Source organism: Colletes latitarsis, chromosome 11 (genome assembly GCF_051014445.1).
Source record: "Colletes latitarsis isolate SP2378_abdomen chromosome 11, iyColLati1, whole genome shotgun sequence".
In the NCBI taxonomy this organism is placed as follows: domain Eukaryota; kingdom Metazoa; phylum Arthropoda; class Insecta; order Hymenoptera; family Colletidae; genus Colletes; species Colletes latitarsis.
The window spans coordinates 27866888-27889390 of record NC_135144.1 but is presented as its reverse complement, the minus strand read 5'-3'; the positions used below and the strand labels follow the sequence as shown (position 1 = coordinate 27889390).

Sequence of the window (22503 nt, the reverse complement as noted above, 5' to 3'; positions counted from 1 at the left end):
TTTTCAAAGCAGTCAAACTCGGGCATGAACGTTAAGGGGTTAAATAAACTCTTGGATTGTATTCATTTTTATTCCATTGCTTATATGTATATTATATAAAAAATTATGAAACCTTATACGGTACATGTATAACAGTATTACACATTTGAGCTTCGTTTTCATTTCATATCTGTGGCTCGTTGACGCGTCCCGCGAATACTACGACACGTTCGGTACCACTAGAAGATTGTTCACTAGAGAGTGATTTGACGATGCAATAGATGAATGGACGGTCGATTTTGACCTCTGGTTGGAAAACTGCGGTGGCCATTACGGCTGATAATCCTGCAACAAAGTATTTAGCACAAACAATGCTTTGCGTAATTACCCCAACAGATTGATTAACTTACCAGTGGCAGAGGCAGATTCACTACCTTCTTCGCTCACTTCGATAATTGCTTGCTGTATAACTTTGCTAACGAACAGATTGCTGTCGGCAATGGCAGAGAAATTAGCGCGCGAGCTGAACATGTCAACCAAACCCAACTAAATAGGAGCGAAATTAACAATATTAAAAATATTATCTTTCTATGCATCTAATATTATAGAAATCTACCTTCTTCAAAACATCGTTGAGATCTATTTTCTTTTCGATCCTGAATTTCGGCAGATATAGATGCAATTCGCGCTCGTATCCTTGATTTAAGATGTCGTTGATATTTATACCTTCTAATCGCTTTTCGACCTCGAACAAACTATTTACTTCGTTCGGAAGGATCACGACCATACTCATATCGTTACTCTGGCGAAAGAAAGGTTTGCTCAAACGTTTTAAAAGTACTATTCAATTAATAATCGACTCCGTTAAATATACCTGGTATGGTATTTCAACGAACGACGCCTTTAGATCTGAAAGTTCGCCAAACTTGTAGACGCCGTTTGCGTACATTGTAGAAATGTTTTTAATGGTGTTCCCATTGAAGTAGAATGGTCGTTCCTTGGTAAGCTCGGCGTTGAATTTCTTTTGCCACAGACCCTTGAAATGCACTGCGTTGACGAGCATTAATCCTGTATTGGAATCCACGTCACCTGCTCGAAGAAGAATCAATGAAGTTTTGAAACTTGTTTGATTCGTTTCTTTAAACAATTTGTGACTTCGTTGGTGGAATCAACGAGAAAGTTTGTAGGAAGGTAGGAAAGCTTTCTAGCAAGACCTGTCTCAGACGACAGGATATTGGGTATATATAGTAAGAAAGGGGTCGGTCGAGTGCTTGCGAGAGAGACGAGAGCGTAGCCCTCTGGTGGCGAGTACAGGAGGTGACGCCACAAATTTTTATAGTGAAAAATTTACTAACTCTGACTAAAAATGGCCTTAATGCGATTGTTCGTCTTCTGTTGGACCCACGCGTTAAGCATATTCGCAGCCTCCTCGGCTTTCTTGAAGTTTATCGACTGAACAACGGACCGGAAGAAATTCTCAATCAGCTGTTGGTAATTCGACTTCATGGAAAATTTCTCCCCGGCGAAGAGTTTGTTCGCGAGAACAAAGTCGTTTTCTTTGGTATTCTGCAAATAAAATATGTAAGCTAGTTGCAATATGAAATTTATTTTTGAACAATTGATACCTGGAGAATATCAATAAGCGTTTGATAACCGGTTGGGCCAAGATTTTGCGCGGACGACAGACGAAGGACTCTTTTGAGCTGCATTTCCGTTTCTCCGCCGGCACCGTAGGCAGCCATAGCGAGAACAATGGCCGCGCTAAGGGGAGAGATTACAAGATTGCCAGGATTCTCCTCCACCACAGTCTGTAAAACAATTTCTATTTCGTAACTGGTTCGATTTACATTAGATTTTGTTGTTCGATCCCTGCACCTTCAATAGCGAGAACGAAAATTCATTTGCGCCTCTTGAAATGGCGTATAATGGTTGGTTGCTAGTCGCCTGCGATGTTATTCCTATCAGGATAAGGCACGCTACCAAAACGCTTCCTTTGTCTGAAAAAAACGAGTCGTTGACTAGAATCTTAACAAATTTTTGAATTTATAGAATATAATTTTAAATTTATATTAGACAGGAAATGATTATTATCGAGATGAAAATAATCATCGAAAGAGTTCTCTAGCGTTTCCACGTGTTTTGAAAATTCGTTTATTAATAAGATATTGTTAAAAAATTTTGTATCTCGACTCTCAACAAAGATTTAGCTTAGCTATGAAAGTTTGCAATTTCTCTGCGCAAGACACAGTTTGCGACATAGAAATTTTAAATGTTCATTTTTAATTAAACGCGTAAGTTCCTTGTTTACTCACATATATTCATTTTGCGTTGTGTCCCTTCGGTGAATCCTCTTCGAAAGTCAAACGCAGACTGCAAGAAAGAGCTTAACGAACCGGTATAAATCGCTGCAAAGATCACCTGCGATATCCCACAGGTGGAAAGAGCTGACCTATCACGTGTTCAGCGGCCAGCGAGCGACCAATCACAAGACGCGCGTATCTTGTTGTTGTGTAGCAACATGGTTTTAAAAATTTTATTGGTCCTTCATTAATACAAATTACGGGCCATCCGATTCAAAATGCAACAAAAAACGAAACGATCGTCTCGATGCTGTCTGACTGTTAAATATTTTACGACGAACAAGCTACTAATATTATATTTCACGTATAATTCGAAGAGATCGAAGACACTATCGATGAACAAAAAAATATATTTAAATCGTCGCGTTTGAAAAGTATTTAAACCCAAAATGGTGACTCTTGAAATTTAATTATTAATTAATATTACATGAATACGACAAAGTTAAAAATCACTGGTTCGACTGTTGATCAACAGATTCCAGGAGGAATGTGTACCTGGTAACTTAATTATTCCGCAAAACATAAATTATTTATCGGCGTGTCCCTGAAACAGGTTCCTATATTTGGACGGAAACATTTGAAACATTTTTTTGCGTCGAATTTATGCAAAATCTACTTTTAGTCGGGAATATTCAAGAATCAAGAAAGAATTAAGGCAACATTATTAAATATCGATGATAAATTGATCTTTTATTGTTGCTGAATAAACTGAGACAAACCGTTCGATTTCATTAAGATTACATTACATGAAATTTTGTACGGTACATGCATAACATTATTAAATTTTCTAACATTGTTTTTGATTCACAACATGGGTTCGTTAACGATTCCTGTAAATATGAATACTTTATCGGAAGCGTTAGATTTATCGTTAGACAATGTTTTGGCAATGCCATAGATAAATGGACGGTCAATTATAAATTCTGATCTTTCAGAGAAAAGCGAAGTTCCAACTGCTATTACTCCTGTAACAAAATTGCAGAGTAATCAAAATAATTTATTCTTTCTCATAGTGGAGAAGCTCATGATGCGTTAGAAATTGAGGAAAAGGCAATGTTTACATTATAAACGTGACACCAGCGTGAACCATGATAGAAAGTATTAATTATAATTACGTTGTAATTAGTATTTTTAGTATTCCAATTTTAAATGTTTCGAGCTTGTTCAACACTATAACTAATATTAATAAATCGTTAAATCGTAGGTTCGTACACGGTCCCAGTGAATATTAGTGTGTTATCAGAAGTATTCGTTTCATTATTGTACGATGTTCTAACGATACTGAAGAGAAACGGTCGATTTACTTCGATTACCATTAGTGTACTTTCCATTAAAAATTTCAGTACCAGACCTATAACAGAATTGTTATATAATATAAAATGTTATTATTCATGCGAATGATTTATTTTCGAAAGAATGTTAAAGAAATTAATTCACAAAGTTACTCATCCGTCACACTATTACGAAGAATTAACGTTTAAAAATATGTATTATAATTATAAATTTTAATGGGAGATTCTGGAGGGCAAAATAAGACGAAAATCGAGAATACTAATTCGTCGATTGAGGCTTCGTTAAAAAGTTATTAACGTTTAAAGTTGCGCCTGTAGAACAGCGATGTGCACGCAGCTGCGCGCGTCTGCACACTTTAACTTTAAACGTTAATAACTTCTTAACGAAGCCTCAATCGATAAATTGGTATTCTTGATTTTCCTCTTATTTTGGCCTCTAGAATCTTCCATTAAAATTTTTCCTCGAGATGGTCGAACACCCATAACATGCATTTACTATGTCACTCGTTTAACATTAACCCAGACCTAAACGTTCAGTTTTAAGGGCTATTGAAATGCCCATTGAACAAAACAATAACGTTCGAAGGTTCTGTATTTTGTGTTTTGTAGATGCAACTATAGAAAAATGGTCGGTCGATCTTCATAACTAATGGCGGATTGACGACCAGACTCCTCATGTTGAACGCTACAGCTGAAACATGTTCATCGTAACGCTTTTGAATTAGCTAATACGAATCTATTTCTGTAAAATTAGAATTCGAAGTCCGGAAAATATCCTGACGAAGAGTACGTCGATGCTTCGATTTTGATTTTTTAAAAGTAAAAGGTGGTCGATGGGGTCTTAAATTCGATTTACAGTCGAGCTTTTTTTACTTGTACCACGAATGTTAAATGATACCAAAGCAGGATGATTAGTTTAACGAGGAATGAAATTGAGCAATATATTAGTTCGTAAAGGTGATCAAGGAAAATTTTGACTCACCAGTGGCAGCAGCAGCCTCGCTGCCTTCTTCGTTCACTTCGATAAATGCCTTTTGTATAACTTTGCTGATCGACAGATCGTCGTCAGCGATGCCAGAGAAGTTGGCTCTTTCAGTGAACATGTCGGTCAACCCCATCTGAAGGGAGTAAAAATAAAATAAAATTAAAGTACAAAATGGAACTATAATTCTATACAACGTACCTTTTGCAGAACGTCGTTGAGGTCTAATTTGCTTTCGATCTTGAACTTTGGCAAATACAATTCCACCTCCTTTTCGTACGTATCATCTAAGAGATTGGTTATATTTATATCTTGTAAGTTTTGTTGTAACTCGTGCAAACCGTTAACGTCATTAGGAAGAACAATGATCATGCTCAATTCGTCTCCCTGGAAAATTGGTTCACTCACGTAACTTCGAAACAAATGCAATCTACTATAGAAAGAAAGTTAATTGCATTTTTAAAAAAGGGTTACCTTGTATGGAATTTCGATGAACGTTGCGTTCATCCCTGGAACTTCGCCATACTTGTAATCGCCATTTCTGTACATAGTAGGGACATTTTTCGTCGTAGTTTCGTCAACGTGGAACAGCATATCCATGGTATTCTGTGGATCAAATTTGTTCTTCCATTGGCCCTTGAAATACACCGCGTTAACGAGCACTAATGCCGTGCTGCCGTCCACGTCCCCTGTTCAAGGAAGATTAGAACGAAAATTAGACGCAAAAAACGTCGATTATTTTTAAATCACAAGTGACACGTGAATTTTCAAACCGGAGGTGATCAGATCCTTGATACGATCGTTTGTATTCTCTTGGACCCATGTATTGACGATGCTTGCAGCTTCCTCGGATTTGCTGAAGTCCACCGTTTGAACCGCGGAACGGAAGTAATTTGTTAATAATTCTTGGTAGTCTGGTTTCACGGAAAATTTCAGGGCTGGGAAGATTTTGTTCGCCAGCTTGAGCTCGTTATCTGTGACGTTCTATAATAAAATAAATTAAATTATCTATTTATAATATATCCGTGATTTTCTTATTCTTAGAATTCCTATGTATGGTCTTCATATTTGAGTATTAAAATTTTATTTAAAATTTGACGTTCTGTAATAAAATTAACAAATTAAATTATGTATTTGATTTAATAGAATTTATAATATTTAAATGTAATCTATGGTTTTTTGTTTTGTTAGAGTTTCTATATGTGGTGTTCATATTTGAGAATTAAAATTTTATTTAAAATTTGGCGGTTTGTAATAAAATGGACACATTAAATTATCTATTTGACACAATAGAATTTATAATATTCGAATGCGATATAAATATCTATGATTTTCTTTCTGTTAAAATTCCAATATGTAGCGTTCATATTAGAAAATTTTAATAAAATCGATACTTGCATTGAAAGTATCGGTGAGTGCTTGGTAGCCAGATGTACCAAGACTGTTCGAAGATGGCAGATGAAGGACTCTTTTCAACTGGTTTTCCGTTTCCCCGCGAGCACCATAAGCAGTCATAGCAAGAGCAAAGATTGCACTGAGAGGAGACATTATGAGATTGCCAGGCGTCTCCTCTGCCACAGCCTAAACGATTCCATCGGATTAATAACTATTTCACGTCAGATCTTCTCGTTCTTTACCTTAAACAGCGACAACGAGAATTCATTTGCCCCCTGTGAAACGGTCTGTAGCGATTGATCGGTGGCTGCCTGCATCGCCATTGCTATTGAAACAAGGCACACCACCAGGAGACTTCCTTTAACTGAAACAGATTCGTCTGAAAGTCCTACTTCCCTTCAATAAAGTAACGTTGAAACGGAGGCGAGCATTCGCGAATTTCGTGAAAATTTTTTATTGGAAAGCGGAGAAACAAAATCAGGATATCCTGCTCTTATGAAGAGGCATTTCTGTCAATTCTACAATCTGTTAAAGGCTCCTATGAAAATTGCTTTTGGGATAAAACTGGTCAGAATTCTTAGCACCAAAATGGCTCCTAAATTATCAAAACATTTATTTCACGACCAAAATTTAGAAATCGAAGTGTTCTCTTTCTAGCAATCTCTCTAACAGTTAATATTAATATTGTACACAATTTACTAGGCCAAGATTTCTATTGCATTTCACCCTGATTTAGCACCAAAATGGCTCCTAAATTATCAAAGAATTTATTTGACGACCAAAATTAAAAAATCAAAGTCTTCTTTTTCTAGCAACCTGTCTAACAGTTAATATTATTATTGCACACTATTTAGTAGGTCAATATTTCTATTGTGATGGATACTTCGAGGCTCGAAATCCTGGGGAAAGAAACATCCTCGTCGATTAGAGTCTGGTGGTTCTTTCCGTAAACCATTCCTTTATGACTCGGATAACGAAGTGGAGGCTAGTTATTTCGAGTCCAACAATCTGCTGGTGGGACATCGGGGGGTAGAACACGTTCATGGCCTTCGAGCGAGGATATTGTAGGCTTTAATAGCCTCGGTACTCCAGAAGGGCCACTGATCTCTATACACGGCGATTATGAAACTTTCTAAACGTGTTATACTATTCCTAAAATTTTCAAAAACCCCTGGTGCATCCCCCATTTCGTTGCATCCGGTGTTTGAGTCTTTTCAAACTGTCAGAAGTCGTACTGTTACCTAAATTCTTCGACTATTATATTATATGGGCTCTCCAACTGTTATTTTATATAAAAATATATCAATTATGCTACACGTCTCGTTTTCACGTTGATTTATTTCGTTTGTCGTGGACGAGTCTGCTTGCATTTTGAATAGAAGGAAGAACAGAGCGCCATCTTGGAAAAGTGGGTTATGAGATGGAGACACTAGTCCTTCTCTTGAAAGTAACTACTCTTGGATTTCAATTCGAATGTCTCTGTTATCGGTTAATTTTCGAGCCACCTTGTATATTGGATCCGGTAATACCAGACTGTGGACTGCTTTTCAGAATGTCCTTTCCTTCTTTTTGTTTGAAACGCAGCTCGGTGGTGCGAAGACCCGGTAAGCAACTAAGTTTGCTCGTTTTATCGAAGCAGACAAAAAGAAGTCAGCGTACACCCACTGGGATCTCACGCTTCTCCAATCAGAATTCAATTTTCAACGTTTGTATAACTTTTCAGCTAGGTGCAATATCGATTTGTAACACAGTACTGCTTTAAATCGTTTTTCTTACTCTACTTTCATTTGGTAAATTTTCGTACACCTTTGGGTGCATATAACGTCGAAAAAGGGAGATAAATACCAAAATATGAAGATTTATAATAAAATATTGTTTAAGAAACGCGAGGTGGAATGAAATTTTTATTCGAGAAAAGAAGCTTGGAAGATTAGGATACTCGCGTCCGCAGTGGATGAAGCGTCTGACCATCGAGCAGGAAAGTCTCAAGTTATCAACCTCACTTTCCTACGCAGCTATCATTACAAAAGCTTAGTTTTAACTTTATCTCAAAATTACATCGCAAAAATTTTTAATATGAAAGTTTTTAATTTTTAATATTTAGCTTAATATAAACTCGAACAAAAATTAAAAAATTCCCCTCCCTTTTCTAAAAGTCGAAAGGATTTATTGCAAAAGATTAATCTCTGCAAAGCATTTAATAAAAACAAAAAAAAAACTGAAAATATCTTCGTTGGTTTCTGAGAAATAATGCAACGAGAGAAGAAATGATTGCTTCTCAGAAATTTCCAATTTACACGGTCCCCTAATCGCTGGGAAGACTCAATTAGAAACAAGTGTCGTTAAGATTAATGGTCTTGTTACAGCATGATCAATGATTGACGGTAATCGAGAATGTTCAATCAATAATCTTCTAATATGATTTTTCTGAGTTCACTTTTTTTGTATACTGATACGAACGAATATTTTCAATATTTTAAACATCGTTTTAAACTCGAAAATATATGATCAGTCATTTTGCCTGACACTGTTACGAAGCTTAACAGCATTTACTGTAAAGTGGTTTAGCGTGGAGGCGATGGAACGTGCTTAATTTATCTCTCGTTGTTTGTATCGCGTCTCGTGACGTAATCGAACGATTATAGTGAGACGGATTTATTTTACACGAACATGCACAATACGTAATGGGATTTCCTGGCTTCATTGACGTAATTGTATTTTTAAACTGCTTTTTATTTACTTTAAAATCATATAATAATAAATGAATAATAATCATATAATAAATTCAATCAAATAACTGATATCACGAATTAAACGGTTCGAAAATACACGATTTCTTAACCCTCTATGGGCCCGTGTAACTTTCAGGTCACATGTTAATATATCGACAGTTTACAAAATAATTTTAGTTTTCTCACAAGATGACGTGTACGTATTAATTATTTAATGTTTCTGAGATAACTAATAACTAGACTGCGGATATTTATGCATTTATGGGAAATTTAAATTTTCAAAAAACTACAGAATGCATTTAATATGCTAAAATATAAGAAATGTTTCAAGTAAGGTACGAATTATTATATTTAGGGGTTGAGACAACCCTCTATAAAGTTCCTATTTCATTAATTCTATTAATAAAAATACGAATTTGCATAAAGATCCGCAGTCTACTAATAACAATATTGATGACGGTTGGCAGCATCAAATATCAAAGTGGTTCGTAAGTTTATATTCAAGAAAAAAATTCGGCCCATAGAGGGTTAAAAATGCCAAAATTTCTGAGGAGCAACATACTCTTACAAATTTATTTCAGCTGCTACGCCTATGGTGTTGCTGATATACTATATTATAGAGGGTGTTCGGCCACCTCTGGGCAAAATTTTAATGGGGGATTCTAGAGGCCAAAATAAGACAAAAATCAAGAATACCAATTTGTTGATGGAGGCTTCGTTAAAAAGTTATTAACGTTTAAAGTTCCGCCCCTAATAAATTTTTTTCACGAAAATGCGCAGGATTTCGGGGGTATGTCTATTCACCAAAAATGATTGCAATTGAGCCCCACAGCTAACAATATTTTTTTCAGAACGATTTGAAATATTTTAATTTCGTTGAAAAATTTCACACCTTCTCGAATTTTTTTCTCGAAAATGGATAGGATTTCGAAGGTATGTGTAATGACCAAAAATGATTGTAATTGACCCCCGCAACCGAAAATAATTTTTTTAGTATGATTTGAAATTTTTTAATTTTGTCTAAAAATTTCAGTACCTTCCCGAATTTTTTTCTCGAAAATGGATAGGATTTCGGAGGTATGTGTAATGACCAAAAATGGTTGTAATTGACCCCCGCAACCGAAAATAATTTTTCCAGAACGATTTGAAATTTTTGAATTTAATTGTTAATAACTTTTTAACGAAGCCTCCATCAACAAATTGGTATTCTTGAATTTCGTCTTATTTTGGCTTCTAGAATCCCCCATTAAAATTTTTCCCAGGGGTGGTCGAATACCCTGTATATATACGATACTAGGGAAAAGGGAGTTTTTCTTTTATGTTAAAAATAATATAATACTAGCGTTTCTACGTATTAAATTTATTTTGAGAAGCTTAGAGCTTCAAGGGAGACTAACGATCGAAATTTCAGAAATGATACGGAGCTACTCACGTATGTACATGCTGCGTTCTGTTACTTCAGCCAGTTAATCCTCTACGACAGTTATTCGTAGACTGCAAGGAGGAACTTCCGGACAGATATAAAAACGCGACAAACAATAGCAGGAAAATCCCAATAGTGTCAAGTGAGCAACTCAACAACCAATCGAGGCATTTGTGCCTCCACTAACTTTGCATTGTGTTTACTGCATGCAAGGAATACGTTACGTGAATTTCAAGCATCATTTATAGACTCCATTAATCATAATTACAAACCATTCGATCGAAAATGAAACGCAAACAAAACGATTATTCTTACTATTATACCATCATGGACATTTTATATTTTACTTCTTCAATTTCAATCTGTTTATATTTTAACGTGAAAAGTAAATATTGTTGTTGCAAATCTATTAGAGTTGCTTGAACGTGTGTAAAAAGTTGCACTCGCGCGAGCGTCGGGTTGCCTGTTGCCAGGCTCGATTCAAACACGAAAGAAGCACAAAAGAAATATTAAATTGGCCAATAAGTTACGAATTTTTAAAGTAGTTGATTTTTGTTTTTTTTTTTTATCGTAAAGCATCGCTCCTAGATTATAAAATACATATTTCGAATGCTTGCGCCTTGAGATACCACCATCTTGATAGTTCACGACTCTACAGACACCTTCTTTACCGATTGCTCGTCAAAGCGAAATCTAGTTGTTCCTGCAAAGGATTGATTTGTTTAAGAAAAATAATTCCTGTAAGAACAACATACGCTGTTGACTTTGTTTCTATAAATTTTATTTTAAGCATGAAAGTGGATATGGAGAAAAATATCACTCGAAATTGTTCTCCTTTCTGCAAGTTGATAAAACCTACGTGACCCAGAGAGTCTAACACGCGTATTATTTTAGTTAGTATCGTACCAACTTGATACGTTATCTGTTTGATACGAATCGAGTACTTCGAACGAATGTAAACTAGCACGAATAATCATATCGTAGTTACAATATGGTATGGTAGTAGAGATAACTGCATATGCTAACGAATGAATCACGCATTAAATGTTAATCACATTCTAACTTTGCAATCGTAGTAGAAATAAATGATATTCTGAAATTTTATATTACGAAATACACTTCTACCCACGTACCGGCAAGTTGTAATATCCACTTTTTACAATTGAACGTAGAACACGACACGCTAATAGTTTATTCGATTTCAATGCTCGTTTGTGACACACTTCGATCTTGACCGAAATAAAATTTATTTCACGAACACGACCTTTCGCTTTCACTGTCGATATGGGACTGATTACTACAAATTCCGTGTCACTTTAACACTCTGATAACACCTGGTACGTCGTCATAAATATATCGAGTGAAAAGAACTTGTCATTCATTGATTTTAACAAAATAAGTCTATGCTTACTTTCAATTTTATAAAATTATATATTACTTCTTTCACGAATAATGATAAAGCTTTTCAATATTTAATATTATCAGAGACGAAGTATACGAGTAGACCTTTCACCTTGTGAACTTTCGTGATTCAATCTGACTGCCATACCGACCTGAAAATTCGGAGGTGATTTTAGCACAGACGAGGTATACGAGTAGACCTTTCAAATGTATTTTTTCGTCCCATTTTTCTGGGGCTCTAGAGCCCCATTACCATTTTACCAACAGATTTAGAAATAAACGCAAGTGCAAGTGAGACAGAAATTGAAATAACAGAGATTTTAGTATTTTTTAACGAAATGAAAGCTGTACAGTCCAGAATTGAGCACCAATCGATTAAGATCATTTAAAGATATCAAGCTTATTAAAATACGTAAGAATGTACCTCGTTGATAAATACTCCGCAAATCCTCTATTTTTTTATTTTGAATTGTAATGTATCGTTTATTTAAAAAATAACTCGGTAAAAATGTATTTGCGACTCGAAATCGGTGTTATCAGACCGCAAACTGGGGCGAAGAAGGTATGTGAAACTATAAGAAGAACACAGCCATTAGCTCATATTATTTGCTATGTAATTAATAATTATATTAATTGCATAGTAAATAATAATCCCCAGGTCTCACCGCGCGGAGGTTGCTGCGTAAGGAGACCCACCCTAGCCTCGCCCCAACCACCCTACCTTTGGCGAGGAATTCGAATACCTATCCAAGACAGAAGCTACAGGAAAGTTAGAAATGAGTGAGTTCTTAAAAGAACTACTCAATCAAGAGATGAAAAACCTAACAAAATGTCGATACATGTGAGATAGTCCACCACATGTTTTCTGGGAACGAAATTGAAATGTGCAACTGCACGTACGAACTCTGACGAAGAGATCGAAAACCTAACAAAATGTCGATACATGTGAGATAGTCCATCACATGTTTTCTGGAAACGAAATTGGAATGTGCAATTGCACGTACGAACTCTGACGAAGAGATCGAAAACCTAACAAAATGTTGATACATGTGAGCTAGTCCACCACATGTTTTCTGGAAACGAAATTGAAATGTGCAACTGCACGTACGAACTCTGACGAAGAGATCGAAAACCTAACAAAATGTTGATACATGTGAGCTAGTCCACCACATGTTTTTTAGAAACGAAATTGGAATGTGCAACTGCACATACGGACCTTGCATATTAGAATACCAATATGTACCTTAATAGTAATCATTCATACCTAAATGTGCACACACGCTTCGGTAATATTTAACAGTACGCCGGGGAACACTTCTTTATCTTATAATCTATATACATTTGTACTTATATTCTAACGCAATTTGTAGAAACGAAGAAATACGAGGAAATATTTTCTTCTTGGTGTCTTCGTCAATCCCACGATGTTTTTCTAAAATAGAAACTCATATACGACAAATATAACCGACATAAAACGAAGAAATACGAGGAAATATTTTCTTCTTGGTGTCTTCGTCAATCCCACGATGTTTTTCTAAAACAGAAATTCATATACAACAAATATAACCGACATAAAACGAAGAAATATGAGGAAATATTTTCTTCTTGGTGTCTTGGTTAATCCCCCGATGTTTCCCTGAAACAGAAATTCAGACAATAAATAAAATTGTACGAAATATTTCCCTAAGAACGATCGAGTCTGAATCCATTTTCTATTTTCAATTTCATACTTCAATGTTTATGTATCCTGTAACAAAAACTTGTCCAAAAGATTAGTAGCTGAAATAAAAGTGTATTAATGAGCACAGAAAAAAAAGAAGCTTCCACGAGTAAAAATTGATATTAAAAAATTGAGAAACATAAATATTACGCGATTGAAATTGAATGAAAAATTAAACTCGTCTCAGAGTTAAGATAAATACGAAATAGATTGAAAATTTCATTCATTTATTACCGTAGATTTTATTTTTCGTTTCGTTTGTCAAATGAAAAATTTTTCAAGACGTATACATTGCAATATTTATATTTTACTGTATGGAAAACTAAATTAGGTTCGTACAAACAAAGCAATAACGAACAAAAATTTCGATTTCACGCGGAAATTAACTCTCAATATGAAATATCGAATTGCAATTTGCATATCCTTTTGATACAAGCATTCTATTTTCCATCAATTAAAACAATGATCGCGAACAAACTTTGATTTATGCAAATACAGAATATTTATAAAAAAATTCACTATTTATAAATAACAATTGAGTAGCAAAGGTTATTATATCCCGTAAAAATTACCAACTCTAATAATGAACAATTAGTGATATATATATTGGAATCATGAATTCAATCTACAATAAAATTAATCATAATATAGCATTTTTAAATGCATCAGAAATCTGTGATAAAAATATATTCACATAAATTACAGACTTTAACACGTTATAAATTCGTCTATTTACAACAGTACTTTCAAGCAGTATTTCTTTTGAGAAATATATAAAGAAAAGATGTATTTCAGATATAATAATCGTCCACTCGTCTTAAATTCAAACAATCCGTGAGTGGACCATTCTTTCTTTCGCAACACTAATTTATTAATATAAAAAAGTATACGCGAGTGGTGCTTGTTATTCGTTAAATGAACCACACAGGGTTCCCTTATTAATTAAATCGCGTGCACCCATATTCAATCACGCGCAACACTAATTTTAATAATGACGTTGAGCCATTCGAGGCTTTGCAGAATCCCATCTTGCTTCTCGATGATCCTGGGTGCAGTGGGCAGCGTTTTGGCCAACTTTTGGGCATCGAATCGCAACTTTAATTAATAAAAAACGCGAGAAGTCAAGATCGCAACGCTAATTTATAATATAAAAATTCCAAACGCGATTTATAACAATAAAAGCAACCGCGAATGGTGATTATTCGCAACACTACCCTGAAAAGTAAACGCGAAAAATAGTAATTCGCAACGCTAAGAGCAAACCGATCGGTTAATTCGCAACGCTAACCTGAAAAGGAAACGCGAAAAATAGGAATTCGCAACTCTACAAGCAAACGCGATTATTGTATATTCGCAACTCTATTTTTAATGGAAATATATTTATGGTTCGCAACGCTAATGCAAATCGCGTTGCCCAAAAATGCTGGATCGGGTGCTGGCGTCTTCGGTTGTAGCTAGAACATACATGCATAAAACAAACTAACTACTTCGAGCTACTTCAAACTACAATAGAGTGGCACATATGGGGATGAAGTTAGACGTTTTAATATCGCAACACTACGGGGCAACAGCGCGTGAAATCAACAATCGCAACGCTAATTTATAATAGAAAAATTCCAAACGCGACTTGTAACAAGAAAAGCAACCGCGAATGGTAATTATTCGCAACACTACCCTGAAAAGCAAACGCGAAAAATAGTAATTCGCAACTCTAATTCGCAACGCTATTTTTAAAGCAAACGTCCGGTTCCTAAGTTTGCATTGAAAATAATCGCGAATCGTGTTTATAAGCAACGCTAACACATCAACGCGATAAATATTTGGTCGCAACTCTACGAGCAAACGCGAACATTGTATATTATTCGCAACTCTAACTTAAATCAGGGTGTGATGGTACATGTAAATTCACATGTACTAGCCACAAACTAACTACTTCTAATACTACAGTTGGGGTCGAATTTTGGCATTTAAAGTATCGCAACGCTAAAGAAAAAGTCGCACGATTAATCAAGATCGCAACGCTAATTTATAATATGAAAATTGCAAACGCGGTTGATGTCCATTATGTGTAGAAAAGAGTAAAAATGCAACGCGAGTCGTGATTGTGTCGCAACACTACCCTGAAAAGCAAACGCGAAAAATAGTATTTCGTAACTCTACGAGCAATCGCGTTTATCAATAATTCGCAACGCTATTTTTAAAGCAAACATTCAGTAGCTAAGTTTGCAAAAAATACAATCGCGAATCGTTTCTAGTCGCAACACTACCCTGAAAAGACAACGCGAAAAATAACAGTTCGCAACTCTAAAGGCAAACGCGATTATTGCACATTCGCAACTCTATGGATATTAAAACCGCGAGTTGCCCTGATGGCTGGCATGTATGGTGCAATCATGTATACATGCATACGTGAGCCAGCCAACAGAATACAGGGGAGGGATGACTGGCATGTATGGTGCAATCATGTACCAAGTACATGCATACGTGAGCCAGCCAGAAAAGTAAACTAACTACAATTACAGACGAGTTAAGCGACAAAGTAGTAATAGGAATGACTTTCCATCCTTATCCGAAGATGAAGATGAAAAGCCATTTGTTGTAGCCCACTCTTGAGACAGTTTGTCAGGGCCTCTTCAGCTCATTGAGAGCCTTTTCTTTCTTCGGCGGTCCTGCCGAAGCCTGAAACTTACTGAAGACCGGGCTCGAGATTTTGTGCAATACGTAGTCTTCCAACAATATACGAATTGTTGAAAGAGCATACGTGGTGAATCTCGAGGGGGACGAGCGTTTCGAAAGGGACCTAATCGCGACCGCGAACGCGAGAGAGCGACTTTAAGAGTCGCGCGATTCGAGAAGTCGAAAATAAAGCTAAAACAAACAGCATACACCGTTTGGATCAGCAAGATTTCTACCCTCGAAATCGTAACTACAGGAACAGGACTGCCACGCGAAAACGCGCCTGCCCGAATTACTAATGTGGACAGTCCTGCCCTGACCCTACCTACTTAAATCTAGCACACACACCAGAAAGTTACCTACCTACCTAACCCTATATTTAAAAAATTGCAAAACTCAGTCTCTCAAACATACACTCCACGGTTCTCATTCTGAATGTCCGGGCGCGACCTAAACTAGAGAGGACTCCCCGGGGTTCCTCCGACACCCGGACATAACACTCCATTCATACTCTAAATGTACGTACCAGTTTCTGAAATCGTCTGACAGAGGCTAGTGTCCATTGCGTATTTTTATTATATGCATAAATATTTGTATAGAATGTTTTAATATATGGAATATAGTATTTAATAAAATATATTGTACGGATGTATCATTATAAAAGATTGAAAAATATTAAGATTGAAATCCATTAAGGTCGACAATTTTCAAATAAATGGTAAATTGAAATTTGATATTGTTACTGATAAAAATCTAATGTTATAAAATTCTGTATGTAAATTATAAAAATATCTGAAACGACGCACTTCCACAACCTAACCACAACACACACATGTGGACAGTACGTCGCGCACGATTCACTAACCAATGTCAGTCGTTAATAAGTCGTTGAATTTTTATAAATAAAGTCATCGTGCCCCGTTGCCTTCGCTCGTGCAAATGGCACCTGGGCATGTGCATGAACTTGGGCAACGAACACGGAAAAATTAGTCTGAAAATCCTAACTAGAAAAACTGGTTAATAGCTAAACGGTATTTCGTATTTAATTTTTAGTTAAAATTACTCGACTTGTTATATGTAATATATCAATAATAAACTACGTTAATATTGAAAAATACTGTTATTCAAAAAAACTATTATGATTGAAATTTAATTACTTAAAATGAAAGACTTTAAATAAGATTTCATGATAAAATAATTTACTTATAAAATTGAAATGAATTCATTAAATTGTTATTCAAAATATTCAATTATCCTTGGTCGATTCTGTCGTCAAAGTAAATTTTTTAAAAGATCAAACTAGTATAAAATGCATGTTACTTTGACTCGAAAATCGACCTGTCGCGAAATGCCTTCTTGCACGTTAAATACATCATACGATGTATTAATTAAATAAACGATCAATATTTAATAGTTTATATTAATGTAAATATTATTGTACAATGTTATATTATCATTCATATTCTACTCGATCATGTGATAAATATAATGTTTCTCACATTATATTAATTCATTTTCTATTCGATCATACAATTCATACAAAGTTAATAAAAATATTTCATATATTTTATAAAAATAGTATTATATATATTTGTAAAAATTTTATAATAATCATAGTGTGTAATATTTATTTGTGGCATTAAGAAACGCGAGTGCAAGAAGACCCTAAAACCTGCTCTAAAAAATATAACAGTTGATGTTACTACTCACGGGTATTTTTCATACCCGTGGTCGCTTAACTCGTCAAAACTAGCAAGTATACAACTGGTCACCCGTGTTGATTCGGATCTTTCATCCTACAACATGGTTGGGGACCAGAGGAACACAAATAACATGCGATTGACCTGTGATGACTGAAAATCATCCAAGTCCTCCATCAGTCAGCATGGCCCTGTTGGTTGGGTTCAAGATCAGGTCCAGATACTGTAAGAAAAATACAAGAAAATTACAATTTATAGTTAAAATTACAAAGATTTTTAGTTAACAAATTTCAAAGTATAAATTTATACTTACGTTGTTCGCTCGTGGTCCACCGCCCGATACTCCCCGGGTACTGCTGCTGGTTTCCAGAATGAGGTCCAGAGACTGTAAGAAAACTGTAAAAAAAGCAATTAGAATCTATTCTTAAAACTCTAGAGATTTCTAATTAAACATTTCAAAGTATAAATTTATACTTACACTGTTTGCTCGTGAAGCATCGCCCAATAGTCCTCTTCGGTGATGCACTGACTCTAATTCCGGTAACGAGGAGTTTAAATTTCAAATTGAAAGAATAATTAATTTGATTAGAAAGTATTAAGTTAGAGTACCGCGACCGAAGATTGAAATCGGCGAGCAAATGATTCTATTTTCGCGATTCAGGAAACAAGGAGAGCCACGATGCTCTGGAAGTAATTTAAAAACTGCGTAAGAAACACTGACGCTATTATCGCGTAACCTAACACGAAAACGGCTCAGGGTCACTTCGCCCCGAGAAACAAACTTGTTGCTACGCACAAACACTGAATCTACCGGCCGCATTGCGCGCGGCCAACCAAATTTCCTGGAAAGAAAGGGACAGGAGACAAGAAATACAACAAGCACACGTGTGCTTTTCCTATCAGTTTTCTCTTTTCTTTTTCTTACTAGAATTCGACAACAGAAATACTGCTTTACTTAGTACTGTTGTCTATACAGTTTGTCACGTAAAAGGTTAATGCCACGAAGGCGAAATGTTCTCAATCAATGAGAATTTCAACGATAAAATATTATTTACAATTTATAAATATTATATCACCAAATTTCATAGTTAGAGCTGTAAGCATGATTATGTTCACTTTATCGAACGTTAGAATATCCCGTAATTTTTATAAATATTCCGAAATTTCCAACAATTAAAGTTCGTTGGTTATTTATGCTTGAATAGCATATTTCAACTACGCAGTTACTACGTTTACTGAAACTTGTATCGAAATATATATGGAAATTGCAATTACAATAATTCATAAAGAAAGGAATATAAACAATCAATTAAATAAATAACGCTCGGAAATATTCAATCGCGATCAGAATACAGTTAAATATAAATTATTCCAATTTATCGTTGATATCTACCGACGCCATTTCTGTATACTTCGATATGTATCGAAGCGGATAAAAAGTTTGTTAACGATTTTCGTATTTTATCTTAACAATGACCGATTAGAAAATTATAATCATGCTTGCAACGAATGATTTAATAAAGAAATAAAAATATATAAATATTAATATACCCGTTAATTTTTATTATAGTTGTTTAAACGTTACCAATATTCCCTCCAAAATTTGTCGAGTTGCCTGCCATCTGTATGGTGTCGTTTACGCGCCAATAAAAGTTCCCATGGCGTCGAATTTCAATCAGAGACTGCAACAGAAATAAAATACAAATCAAACCATAATTAAACAATAATTGATAATAATGAGGCAATATATCAAAAGGTTAGAAATACGTACTTCGTTGGTCGCGATACACCGACACATCTTGTATTTCGAAAGGCAATTTCTTCATTTCGAATTCCAGTAAGAGACTGTAACAGAAACGAAATAAAGATCCATTAAAGTACATAAACGTTTCTTGTAATTAAGTAATAAATGGAAACCGTATGATAAGAGATCGTAATTAAAACGCGAGTTGTAATAATGACGAAGTATAAATAGGTTAGAATTACGCACCTCGGTCGCGAAACGCCGGTACGTCTTGACGCGTCTTACCACGTTAATCGTCAGAGTACAAATGGCGACACCTCGGTAACGCTCGCGAATTGGGGGGCGGGGTGGGGGAAGGGCCGATGTCTCGCGAAGCTTGTATTACGAATCCGAGGGATGCCTCGGATAGAAACCACGAATACAAACAAATGAACAAAGGACGAGGATAGAATTCACAACTTGGTAGGAAAAAGGACAAAATTTCTCGGTTACTGACCAGAACAACGTGTAATACCTTGCCTTTAGAATCATATCGATGGATGGCGATACATATAACGTACAAATTAAATATAACTCACACTTTTGTCGATTTATAATAGCAGATGACAGGATTCTTGAATTTGTTAACATTATTCACTTGGATGATTACATGCAAATTACTTACAACTTTAACTAATCAAAGAATCGCGAATAATTCGTACTTCTCAATTCATATGCATTTACACGCAACTAGCCTGTTTGCCTATCACACTAATTCAGTGAGTTTCTCGACTGACCACCATCCATGAGAAGAGGCCGCTAAAATCATCTCCGAATTTTCAGGTCGGTATGGCAGACAGATTGGGCCACGAAAGTCCATAAGGTAAAAGGTCTACAAGTATATCTGGTTTGTGATTTTAACGTCCGTTCTCATGAATGGCAGTCAGTTGAGAAACTATTTACTGAATTAGTATTGATAGGCAGACAGATGTAGTGTCTGCGGAAATACATGTGAGTTGACTATGGAAGGGATTAAAATTTATTTCTGAATCTGTTGGTAACGTTGCGAATGAGACGAAAATGGTAATGGAGCTTCGAGACCCTATAAAAATGGGCCGAAAAAATACATTGGATGAAAAATCTACTCGTATACCTCGTCTGTGACAATATTCTTGAATCTTCGATGAATCAATGAGAATCAAAACTAACCTAGCGAAGAAGCTTTATATTTATGATGACCTATGCAAAGCGGATCGCAGCCATTTGCTAATATTATTTAGTTTTTAATTAATAATTGTATTACCCGGCTAAGAGTAATAAGGATTATTAATTAAATGCTAAATAATATTACCCAGGTCTCACCACGTGGAGGTTGCTGCGAGTGGAGACCCAAAGGGAGATAGATGGAATCCAAGTTCCATCGATCTCCCTTTCGCAATTTTACAATCTGAATGACTAAACTAAGAAGATAGAAGGAACCCAAGTCCCTCCGATCTTCTAGTTTAGTTGTGCCAAGTAATTATTTGGTTTAATATGGGGACGAAGCTAAATAGTGAGAGACGCGACGCGACGCGATGCTGAACCGTACAGCTGATCTTTGGACCGAATCTACTGCCCTTGCTAACTCGATCTCTATAGGAAGATGGATACTGCAACCTTGAATCGAGGTCTCCATTTCTCCAACGCAACCCGCCGGGAGCCCGAAGGACCCGACTTAGGCTGTCTGACAAAGAGAGAGTACCTGAGACAAGATCGACTTCCGCTGGAAGGTATGCGCTTCCGCTGGATACGGAAGCTCCACACCTTCCAGCGAAGAACCATGTTCCCTCGACCGAGCTACCAAAGGAAGGCGATTAGATCTTTCGGACCAACTGGACGGCCGATCACATGTTTCCTTCAATGAAACAATGATGATCGAAGCAGGGAACGAGGGAACGAAAGGAGAAGAAGCTACTTGTTTATTAATTACTTGGCACGTAACGAAGACGCGTACAATGAAGTCGGCGAAGCTTAAATCTAGATAATTATACCAAGTAATTATTTGATTTAATATGGGGACGAAGCTAACTAGTGAGAGACGCGACGCGACGCGATGCTGAACCGTACAGCGGATCTTTGGACCGAATCTACTGCCCTTGCTAACTCGATCTCTATAGGAACATGGATGCTGCAACCTTGAATCGAGGTCTCCATTTCTCCAACGCAACCCGCCGGGAGCCCGAAGGACCCGACTTGGGTTGTCTGACAAAGAGAGAGTACCTGAGACAAGATCGACTTCCGCTGGAAGGTATGCGCTTCCGCTGGATACGGAAGCTCCACACCTTCCAGCGAAGAACCATGTTCCCTCGACCGGGCTACCAAAGGAAGGCGATTAGATCTTTCGGACCAACTGGACGGCCGATCACATGTTTCCTTCAATGAAACAATGATGATCGAAGCAGGGAACGAGGGAACGGAAGGAGAAGAAGCTACTTGTTTATTAATTACTTGGCATGTAACGAAGACGCGTACAATGAAGTCGGCGAAGCTTAAGTCTAGTTTAATTGTACCAAGCAATTGTTTTGTTTAAAAAGAGGGGTGAAGCTAAATTCTGGGAGACGCGACGCGACGCGATGCTGAACCGTGCAGCAGATCTTCGGATCGAATCGACACTGCCCTTGGTAGATTGATTTCTATTTCTAGAAATCGATCTATCATTGGCAGGCGACTAGATCTTTCGGACAAACTGGACGGCCGATCACATGTTTCGTTCGACGAAACAGTGGTGACCGAAGCAAGAAACGAGATAACGAGTCGAGAGAAGCTAGTTGGTAAACAATTGCGTGGTACATACGCGGATACACTAGAGACTTAAAATTAACGTCGAAATTTGAACTAGCAGATTCGGAACTAAAATTGAGAAGATAGGAGAAAACGAGACTCCTATTTTCTAAATTAGTGGTACCAAGCAATTATCTCTTTTAAGAAGGGATGAAGCTAAATCGTGGGATACGCGACGCGACGCGATGCTAAACCATGCAGCGGATCTTAGGATCGAATCTACTGCCCTTGATATCTCGAGCTACCAAGGGAAGGCGATTATATCCTTTGGACCAACTACACGGCCGATCACTTGCTTTC

At 36.4% G+C, this 22503-nt stretch overlaps 2 protein-coding genes across 2 annotated transcripts; both read right to left on the bottom strand.

Annotated features, from left to right (window-relative positions):
• Positions 1–148: 148 nt before the first annotated feature.
• LOC143348166 (uncharacterized) lies at positions 149–10330 on the bottom strand. Its single transcript, XM_076778084.1, has 16 exons — positions 10173–10330; positions 6251–6372; positions 6012–6194; positions 5387–5597; positions 5088–5302; positions 4815–5000; positions 4614–4749; positions 3147–3304; positions 2292–2436; positions 1855–1976; positions 1605–1787; positions 1335–1545; positions 854–1068; positions 596–781; positions 390–525; positions 149–324 (listed from the first exon to the last, which is right to left on the bottom strand). The coding sequence occupies exons 1-16, from the start codon at positions 10180–10182 to the stop codon at positions 164–166; spliced, it is 2580 nt and encodes an 859-aa protein (XP_076634199.1). The 5' UTR covers positions 10183–10330; the 3' UTR covers positions 149–163.
• A 7460-nt stretch (positions 10331–17790) lies between these two features.
• Positions 17791–19458, bottom strand: LOC143348160 (uncharacterized). Its single transcript, XM_076778069.1, has 4 exons — positions 19432–19458; positions 18139–18304; positions 17974–18056; positions 17791–17883 (listed from the first exon to the last, which is right to left on the bottom strand). Exons 1-4 carry the CDS (start codon positions 19456–19458, stop codon positions 17821–17823), a joined length of 339 nt encoding a protein of 112 aa, XP_076634184.1. The 3' UTR covers positions 17791–17820.
• Between the last annotated feature and the right edge of the window lie 3045 nt (positions 19459–22503).